Raw genomic sequence first — 11,141 nt, 5'->3', positions numbered from 1 at the left:
GAGTGATATCTCCCTTAGTGTGCTGACAGAAACTCCCTCATCATTATTCTCGATCTTGAGCTTCTTAAGCGCAAAAAACTGACCTGTGTTAATGTCCTTCACTTTGTATACCTTACCATAAGTTCCTTCTCCAATTGCTCAATCTTCTCCAAGTTCTCGTAAACTTCCATTTTCTTTTCCTTCTTAGAAATGGCCATAACTCCGAAGATTGCAGGTTTTAAATTGTGAAAATCTGCTTAAGTTAAAGCATGAAGGAATATTTCTATAGAAGAAGAATGGACAATGAATTAAGAGTTTTAGGATTTGCCACTTAGACCTCTGTAGTGTTGAACCGTATGTCTTCCAGTGAAAAAAAAATACAGAATATCAAAAGATGCATTTATTGACCATTTAATTTTAAATTCGGACAGCATAGCATGTCTTAAGATTTGTGAATTAATTATACCCATCGACTGCTACAAAACTGGCCCTCCAACTAAATACTCTGAACATCGTACATTTAGGAAGCTATGAAATAAATTTAACTTTGTTCACATTTAATGTACAGCCTTAAATAGCTCGCAAAACCAAATACAAAATTCATTCTATTTCATTAATTTCATCTAATGTAGCTTATCACGTCGGAATATAATTGTTTTTTTCACGCATATTTAGAGAATTCACTGAATCAAAAAACACACTTAAGACAAATATGCTATACTAATGTATCATAAATACATCACAAAATAACCAACACGGATGTAGTCAACTAAACCTAAATATTGAACATTTGTGCATATATAAGTAATTAGAAATTTACTGGAGTCTAAAAAGCATTTATTGTATCTATGCAGCACTTGTTTTATCACTGATTAGAGCGTTTTCTATTTTTCCTTTCACTAAAACTCTTTGAAAGCAGACAAAGCTATTCCAAGTATTCTTGATAAGTGCTTGTCTTCAAACTATACATATACATTGCTGATCGTAACTTTGAAATTTCATTGCGATCTCGTTGGACTGAAGATTTTCTCTTGATCCCAAGTACAATATGAGTTGTGCTTACCGTTAAAATATATTCGCTTGTTTTAATTGTTGTGACATAGACTCACTATTTCACCGTTCAAAACCCCATTCCTCATCTCTCAAACACAGTGGCCACCATGTCATCTCCGATGGCCTCTCCTGCTGCCTCACAACAACCTTCTACAGAAACTTCGGTGAGCTTGTTTATACATTTGTTTTCTCTTATTCATCTTATTTACAAAGATTATATCTCTATTTGTTCTTTAGTTTTCCGTAGACTTCTCATCCATCAATGCAAGTGCATATACCAACATGTGTCGCTGCTTGAACTATTTTTTTGCATCTGTTTACGTATTTATATATATAAATAGATTGAAACAGATGTTCTCTACATTGTCCTTGTGCATTTGTATGCTTCAATACATCAATCTATAATCTGTCCATGCACACAAAAAAACACCTGTAAACAAAAACACACATAGCTAGTAATACAAATTGGAAGCTTAAACAAAAAAAGGGCTGTCGTGCCCATGCCAATACGTATGAATGTACATGACCTTGTGTATCTATTTGGTTGTCTTCTATTATCCTTGTAGGAAGTGGAACAACATCTACAATTGACCCCACATGCACTGCTCTGCATCAACGCTGGGGATGATGTCCCCTCTCCACTGCTTCAGCTTTTGTCTTTTGAAAAATTGATAGACGATGAAAATGACAATGCTCGATATAAGGTTGTTTTGTCTGATGCCACACACATGCAATTGGCGATCCTCCCACCTAAGTATAGTGGTTTGCTGCTTTCAGAGACATTAAAGATTGGCACTATCCTATCATTGACAGCCTATGCTTGTAGAAATGTTTGGAACTCAAGGTATGGCCCTCTATATGTTATGTTGGTTTCTTCTTGCCTTTTCAAATCCCCCTTTCCACACTATCCAGATTATTCAACCTCTTATTTTGCTCATTTTACAGGACTATAATAATATTCAGCCTTGCTGTCAAATTTACCAATTCTCCATTGCTTGGGAAACCTAGATATCTGTTTAAAGAGCAAGAACAACAAATGTTGGGTCGAGACACACCTGCCACAACTAAACGATCCCTTAAATTTGGAATTCAACTCCCACCTGTGCAACACGAATCTTCTGTTAATATCAGCCCGATTAAAGCCTTGAACCCCTTCCAAAATAAATGGACAATAAAGGGGCGTGTGACAAACAAGAGGAAGATGCATCAATACAGTACACCAAAGTCCACTGGCCAAGTATTTAGCTTTGACATGATAGATAGTGAAGGTACTGAAATTAGGATAACTTGCTTTGGCGATGTAGCAGAAATGCATTATCATAGGGTTGAACCAGGAACATATTATACTGTGTCAAAAGGTTGCGTTAAAGAAGCTAACACTAAATGGAATAAGCTTAACAGCCATCTTGAGATAACTTTGGACAACAATTCAATATTGAAGCGTTGTGATGATGTTGTTGAATGTGAAGCAAATAATTCTCAATTCACACCAATCAATGAAATTACATACTGCACCAACAACACTTTAGTTGATGTTATTGGTATTGTAGTTGCTGTTGGAGAACCCTCATTAATTCGCAGGAAGGATGGAAGCGAAGTAACAAAGAGAATTGTAAAAATAAATGATGCCTCAGCTTTTACTATCGATGTTAACTTATGGGGAGAAACATGGCAAGGGCTAGGTGAAGATTTGAAGAGCATGCACACAACCCAAACAGCTGTTGTCCTTGCAGTCAGAAATGCTCGTGTTGGTTATTTCAATGGAAAGGTGGTCAACACAACCACAACAACAACCCTAAATATAAACCCTTCTATACCTGAAACAGAGACACTTATGTCAAGAGGAAAGATTTCAGATGCCCTTTTACCGCTATCATGTGTTGCTGGCCAGCTTAACTCACAATACAGTAGGATGACAATCACAGCTGTTTTAGAGCGTACAAGTGTTCTCTCTGAAACAGTTGAAAGTACTATTAGGGCTGTTGTGAGAATCATTAAAACTGATTCTTTTTGCTATCCAGCCTGCCCTTTGAAATTTAATGGAAAAGAATGTAAAAAGAAATGCACCCAGCAAAGTGATAATCAATGGTTTTGTTCAAGATGTCAAACTGCTGTGCCAGAATGCAATTACAAATACTTATTGCAGATGAAGCTCCAAGATCATACAGGGGCTCTTTGGGCTACTGCCTTTGATGAGGTTGGCACAAATATACTGCAAATATCTGCCAAGGAGCTTTACATGCTGCAGTACGATTTGACTACACAAAAAATGCCTCAGTCCATTATCAAGCATGTCCTTTTGTCTTCCTTAGTTTTCACACTCTCTATTACAACAGACATGTACAATTCAGAACCCAGGCTCAAAGCAACGATAACCAAAATTGCCAAAATTGATTACCAGGCTGAAAATGCTCTTTTGCTTGCAGAGATTGCTCAGATGACTACAACTGCATAGTTCCAAACCAATTGGATAGTGATGCTTTCCACGTGCCTTTTGATCTTCATACAATATATAGCTTGTTCCTAGTTTTTAGTGGTCATTGACAAACAGAACTAAATTATCAGTCGTTGTCTATATCAACACTATCTAAAGTGTTTTTTGGGCTGCCTAGGACTTTTGGTTTTTGACATTGCTTTTGTTCTGTCATGCTTCCAATCATACAAAAAAAAATCAAATGCAGTTTCCCTTCTTTCCAGCTTATTATCTTAGATCCTTTTGTACCTTTTTATGTTATGTAATTATTGAACAACCATGTTTTCCAAAAACACTTATTTTTTATAACTATATTTATACTATGCTGTACAAATATGATAAGAAACAAACCATACAGATTACACATTGACGCAAACATTAAAACAAGAACCAATAGCTCCAACCTATGTTGTTTTAACACATTTCCTGATCTCAAAATCATGATTTCTATATTGTACTATTTCACCACGCTTTCCCTGCCCATTTCAAATTATAATCTGCAATGTCAATATCTTGTACAATGTTGTTTTATGTTTATTGTTATTATATATTCAAAGCATTTTGTTGACCTGTCTCTTTCTTTTATTGTAATATTTTGAATCCTTTTAGATACGTTTTGATACTTGGTCCAGACACACTTATGCTTCTCATTAATGTTGAACTGTAAATTAAAATGCAAGTTTTGACCTTCCAACAGCTTTCATATTCTTCTTTGTATTCATTCAATTTATGTAAATGTTTGTTGCCTTATATGTTCTCTCCAATATTTACCGCCATGCATAAAGATAAATATCTCCATTTATGTATCACGATATACAAAGATACATATAGATTTCTATGTGCATTTACATATATTTCCATACACATACATGCATACATATGGTCCTCCACAGCTGCATACTCACATACATACAACCATATATGCATCTCTATACATGTACATACAAAGGAAGGCATTCACAACAGATATATATACACATGAACAATCTTATATATCTTGAAAGTTATGTGCCTGCATACATAAGTAAATCCATCTGCAACATCTTTTTTATGTGCATGTATGCACCACTACATAAATGATTGTATGTATGTGCTTGTGCTTCTGTATAGAAATACGTACACATGTATGTGTATATCATGAAAATTGGTATATACATTTATAAAGAAAAACCATACAAGCACATTGTGACATAGCTGCAAAGTACCACACACCTATAAACATGCTCACACAAAGGAAGCCACTCACGGTGCATAGATATGAACATACACAACATTGTGTCTCTTGAAAGTTATGTACCTACATATGTAAGTAACCTTGTCTCTAGCCATATTCTTTTATGTGCATACATGTCTCAATGCATGTATACTTATCTGTATGGTCATGTGCTTCAACTTTGTGCAAAAATATTTAACATGTACAATTCAAAGATTGCATCAAACAGAAGTTTCAAATGTAACTATATAGATTACAACATAGACACTATCTTTACCAGTTGTTTCTTGCACACTCAATATCTTGTACAATGTTCTTTTATGTTTATTGTTATTATATATTCAAAGCATTTTGTTGACCTGTCTCTTTCTTTTATTGTAATATTTTGAATCCTTTTAGATACGTTTTGATACTTGGTCCAGACACACTTATGCATCTCATTAATGTTGATCTGTAAATTAAAATGCAAGTTTTGAGCTTCCAACAACTTTCATATTCTTCTTTGTATTCATTCAATTTATGTAAATGTTTGTTGCCTTATATGTTCTCTCCAATATTTTACTGCCATCCATAAAGATAAATATCTCCATTTATGTATCACGATATACAAAGATACATATAGATTTCTATGTGCATTTACATATATTTCCATACACGTACATGCATACATATGGTCCTCCACAGCTGCATACTCACATACATACAACCATATATGCATCTCTATACATGTACATACAAAGGAAGGCATTCAGAACAGATATATATACACATGAACAATCTTATATATCTTGAAAGTTATGTGCCTGCATACATAAGTAAATCCATTTGCAACATCTTTTTTATGTGCATGTATGCACCACTGCATAAATGATTGTATGTATGTGCTTGTGCTTCTGTATAGAAATATGTACACATGTATGTGTATATCATGAAAATTGGTATATACATTTATAAAGAAAAACCATACAAACACATTTTGACATAGCTGCAAAGTACCACACACCTATAAACATGCTCACACAAAGGAAGCCACTCACGGTGCATAGATATCAACATACACAACATTGTGTCTCTTGAAAGTTATGTACCTACATATGTAAGGAACCTTGTCTCTAGGCATATTCTTTTATGTGCATACATGTCTCAATGCATGTATAGTTATCTGTATGGTCATGTGCTTAATCTTTGTGCAAAAGTATTTAACATGTGCAATTAAAAGATTGCATCAAACAGAAGTTTCAAATGTAACTATATAGATTACAACATAGACACTATCTTTACCGGTTGTTTCTTGCACACTCAACATCTTATATGCTCCGTTCATTTAAATTCTCTTAAATATTAATGCAGAACACACCACAAGGATGCAATCTTAGGAAAGCGAAAAAAAGAGAACAAAATTGTCGCTATTATGCACAACATAGAGAACAAATCTCTAAAAAGCGTCGCCTGGAGCGAATGAAACACAAAATGCTCTTGCCTACACCTCCACCATGCAACACCCCACAGATGATCAATTCAGATTCGCCTATTTTGAATCAAAGCCTTCCTTTCTCATCTGGCCAGACCAGTATTGTATCACAGCAAATACAACAACCTTCATTGCATAGTAGCAAGCTACAACAGAAACATGTAACACAAAACAGACAACCTCTATACCATCAGACAATATTGCAGCCTACAACAACACAACAATGCACAACAAATTGTTTCTCTTCTGTGCAGTACATTCAAGCATTGCAAGCCTTCCGCCATCGCATTGATTCGTTGTCCATGCTTCAAACATGTAGTATTTGTAAGGAAAGATATATTGGAATGCTGCTATGCGGGAACCAACAACATATTATTTGTTCAAGATGCTTTTCTGAAAATGGTGTTCATCGTTTCTCCTTGGCAAATAACTTAGACCCAGGCGAGCAACCTGTTGTGTTAAAAAAACTTACACAAGTAGAAGAGATGCTTATAGCTAGGGTTGCTCCTGTTTTGCAAGTCAGACATGGAAAAGGTGGCCAATACAAATATTCTGGTCACACAATAAGTTTTCCCCAAGATATTTCAGAAATTGCAAAGCTTTTGCCACGAAGACTAAAAGACCTTGAAGTTCTTATTGTCCATCGAAGTAATATACAAGGCACAAAATATGATTGTTATGTGAATAAATTCCATGTTATGGATGCATTGAGCTATAAAATACAACATGACCAGTACTATAATGATGTTGTCATAGACTTTGATGCTGTCAACCTGCTTCCTAATACTACAACAGATATATCAAATATGCTACGCTCTTTAGAAGAGCATACTGATGTAACAGGTATTCCACCAACAGAAGACCTTCTGGACAATTGCAATGAATATGATGCAAATATGTCATCATCTTTTGTTCCAAAACTGCCTCCTCCACCCCGCGAACTAGATATAGTTAAGAGAACCTTGCAGTTAGATGTTGATACTAATAATAATATCCCTTGGCCTGAAATAAACTTGTCTCCGATAAATGAATATAATACAATAGGCTTGTTAAGCATGGCATTCCCAACCCTTTTCCCATCTGGAGTTGCACTTCCACTACAGCCACGTATCAAGCATGTTTATTTACATGAATATGCTCTCCACTTACTTAGATATGCTGATCAAAGATTTGGGCAGCATGTTAGATTCCGGTATTATATTTACAATCTAATTATGAGACATCGTTCGCAACAATCTGCAGCTATCTTCATTAAAACTAATTTGGGAGAGTCTATCCCAACCACTATCGAAGCACTCCATGGACGATTGCAAAACACTCCTGATGATCAGCTGCCTAGCCAATTGTTGCGCTTTGGTGCAACTCTTCGAGGCACCCGTGCATATTGGCGTAAATCTAGAAAAGAGCTTACTGCAATGATCTCCCAATTGGGGCCCCCAACACTGTTCTTTACATTAAGTTCAGCTGATACCAAATGGCCTGATTTGCATAGGCTTTTCTCTGAAAATGATGGCCAAACCACACAGTTTACAAGAAAACAACTTACAGACCATGTGATCTGCAATCCACATATAACAGCATTATACCTTCACAACAAATTTACAATATTTCGTGAAGAAATTATTCAAAAGTTGTTCCAAGCAAAGGATCATTGGTATAGGTATGAATGGCAACATCGAGGCTCAGGCCATATTCATGGCTTCTTATGGCTCCCTGGAGCACCAAATATGGAGACCATTAATTGGACAGATGATAATGAGGTGCAAATGGCAAAAACTTTCTTCGACCAATATGTTTCTGCTTGGAACCCTCGCATTGCAGCAGACCGCATGAATGCAATGCACTACACTGCAATGGATGACCCTTGCCTAGCTGATACAAAAAAAATCTTCACCATGGATGCTGCATTGGATTATGAAGCATTGCTTAATACTTTACAGAGACACACAAAATGTACAGAACAAACATGCCTCAAGAAAAAAGGTCCCACATTTGAATGTCGTTACAAATCTCCATGGGTTCAACAAGAGATGTCTACATTGACAGTTGACAATGACAACAACCCATGCTATAAACCTGCAAGGAATGATGATCGTTTAAATATTCATAATCCTTGGATGCTTTCACTATGGAGAGCTAATATCGATTGTCAACCAGTCACTTCAAAAAAAGCTGTCCTCCAATACATTTCAAAGTATGCTTCAAAATCAGAAAACAAATCGCAATCCTATATTGAAATGCTGAAAACAATACTAAATACAAGTAAATCTGAAGATAGCATTTTATTAACATATCAGAAATTTATGATGGGCATAGTAGTAGACCGTGATATCAGTGCACAAGAAACTTGCCATATGTTACAGAAATTGCCTCTTCTAAGTTGTAGCCGACAATTTGTCTCTCTAAATGTTGGCAGAAAAATACTGCACCATGTCATAAAATCAGATAATGGAGCTGACCTTTCCACAACTTATATCCATGCTTATATGCAGCGCCCTTTTGAATTAAATGCAACAAATTTGCTACAATCAGCACAAGGGTTTTCCTATAATTCTCAACGCAAAAAAACAAAATGGCACATCAGGGATAAAAAAGCAATTGTGACTGTATATCCTCAGTTTACAGAGCCTCCAAATGAAGATACCAATCAGTTTGAGATTTTTTGTTTGTCTGAATTGCTTCTATACAAACCATTCCGTGACATCCCAACTGAAATAGGAGCTTCAAAGGAACAAATTATAAAAAATTGGAAAAACTTTAAAAAGACAAATTACAACCGTTTGGGAAATCAACAAATTATAGATGATTGCACCCTTCCAAACGAAGATGACAGTGACAATAATGGTTCCCAACATCAAGATGATACAAATCTGTACGAGTGGGAGCAGCTCTCACAAATGGGAGCTTCAAATAACTTTGTCCAGAATGATCTGCAAATGCTAGGCCGTCGTGATTACGATATTAGCCACTTTTGGGGAGCAACTGTTGTGGTTGATCAACTAGACTCCACTGCCCTTCAGTTCATAGCTACAAGCAAGCTAAAATCCCAACACACTAGCATGCAAATCTCTAGCCAAGACACAAAAAAAAACCAGCTATCACCTTAGCAAAAAGTTGCGCTCAACATCATTCTACAACATCATAATAATCAATCTGCAACAACACCTTTACGAATGATTGTTCAAGGCACTGCTGGCACTGGTAAATCATTTTTAATAGATTGTATTAGAAAAGAATTAAACATATCTCCACCTATGACGGCAAACCCATTGCTTGTTTTAGCACCAACAGGAGTTGCTGCATTTAATATACAAGCGACAACAATCCATGCAGGGTTGCGCATACCTATAAGAGAAATGCATCCTTTGACAGGGCAATCATTAATGACATTGCAAGAGCAATTGAAACATATCAAATATATTCTGATAGACGAAATGAGCTTTTTGGGCCCGAAACTACTACTTAAGATAGATAACCGTTTACGCCAAGCATTCCCTAACAAACAACATGACAACTTTGGTGGCGTGTCCATGATTCTTGTTGGTGATCTTGCTCAGCTTCCCCCTGTTATAGATAAACCTATATATGCTTCACACTCTACAGCCCTCAGTTTATGGCATTCTTTTACTATTGTCATAACATTGGACACTATTTTCCGCCAGCAAGGTGCATCTATAAGACAACAACAATTCAGAGCACTTCTTCACAACTTAAGAAACGCTCAAGCACTCCAACATGATTGGCAGTTTCTAATGTGCCAGACAAATGCAACATTAACTATTCAACAAAAGAAAGATTTCAACTCTTCAATCCACTTGTTTGCAACAAATGAATCTGCACGCTTGCATAACAGGAAAATGCTCAAAGAATTAAATTTGCCTGTCGCTCTAAGTTTAGCTAAAATTGCTAAGCAAACAAATACTGAATATGACACCAATGAACAGCTACCATTGGAAGTATTACTTTCTATTGATCAGCAAGTGATGTTAATAGCTAACTTGTGGATCAAAGTTGGCCTTGTTAATGGTGCTATTGGTCTCATAAAACAAATTGTATATGAAAACAATACAAAACCACCAAACTTGCCAAAATATGTGGTTGTCCAATTCAATGATTATAATGGACCTCCATGGGATATAGCACATCCAAAAGATATACCCATTTTGCCAATAACGTGAGGTAGGCGTACGCAAGTGCCTTTAACAATGTCTTGGGCCATCACTATTCACAAATCCCAAGGTCTTACATTAGATACAGCTACCATTGACATAGGTAATACTGAAAAGCAAGGCCTCACATTCACAGCTATTTCCAGAGTGAAGACAATTGATGGAATACGGATCAAACCACCATTCTCTTTTGAAAGGTTTTCCAAACTGCAAAATAATCCTTATACAACCATTAGAAAGAAAGAAGAAACTCGTTTGCAGCTACTCTCTGCGCAAACAGATATCTATTCACCTTAAAAACTTTTGCTCCTAAACCATCTTTCTTACATTCCACTACTTTCAACAAGGTAATTACAATTTTACATTGTCATACCTCTTCACAACATGCACTTTCTTAATCGTCCCTCATACTAACTCTTTTTCCCTCGCTGTTCATTTTAGATTGCATTCATTCTAAGACATCCTCCATGCTGCATTGAACACCACACGCAAGTCTTCCTATCTATACACGCTTCAATAATTGTCTACAGATATATCAGGTATAATACAGCTGCAATGCATTGCGCATTCACATCGCTCACTCCTCCAACATATACAGCTATCTCAGGTATGATATGTCACTTTTATTGCTTAGAATGTACTCTGTTAACAAACTTTTATACTAATCAATGTCAATTATACAAAGTTATACACAATAAAAACAATGCTATGCTTAGTATGTTCTTTTTGACTGCAAAACATCTGTTCCTCACCCCATAATTAAATTTCTAAGTATTTTAACAC

General features: G+C 35.9%; 3 protein-coding genes across 3 annotated transcripts; all 3 read left to right on the top strand.

Annotated features, from left to right (window-relative positions):
- Positions 1-1,151: 1,151 nt before the first annotated feature.
- Positions 1,152-3,487, top strand: LOC131037420 (replication protein A 70 kDa DNA-binding subunit A-like). The gene is made up of 3 exons (XM_057969566.2): positions 1,152-1,196; positions 1,599-1,876; positions 1,978-3,487. Exons 1-3 carry the CDS (start codon positions 1,152-1,154, stop codon positions 3,485-3,487), a joined length of 1,833 nt encoding a protein of 610 aa, XP_057825549.2.
- Positions 3,488-6,062: 2,575 nt separating this feature from the next.
- On the top strand, positions 6,063-9,296 carry LOC131076752 (uncharacterized). The gene has a single exon (XM_058014074.2). It carries the CDS (start codon positions 6,063-6,065, stop codon positions 9,294-9,296), a length of 3,234 nt encoding a protein of 1,077 aa, XP_057870057.2.
- A 66-nt stretch (positions 9,297-9,362) lies between these two features.
- LOC131037422 (ATP-dependent DNA helicase RRM3-like) lies at positions 9,363-10,367 on the top strand. Its single transcript, XM_057969568.2, has one exon. The coding sequence runs from the start codon at positions 9,363-9,365 to the stop codon at positions 10,365-10,367; it is 1,005 nt and encodes a 334-aa protein (XP_057825551.2).
- The last annotated feature ends 774 nt before the right edge of the window (positions 10,368-11,141 follow it).

This window comes from Cryptomeria japonica, chromosome 1 (genome assembly GCF_030272615.1).
Source record: "Cryptomeria japonica chromosome 1, Sugi_1.0, whole genome shotgun sequence".
Lineage (NCBI taxonomy): Eukaryota > Viridiplantae > Streptophyta > Pinopsida > Cupressales > Cupressaceae > Cryptomeria > Cryptomeria japonica.
Note: the sequence above shows the minus strand (reverse complement) of the source record. Positions and strands in the feature narration are given on the sequence as shown.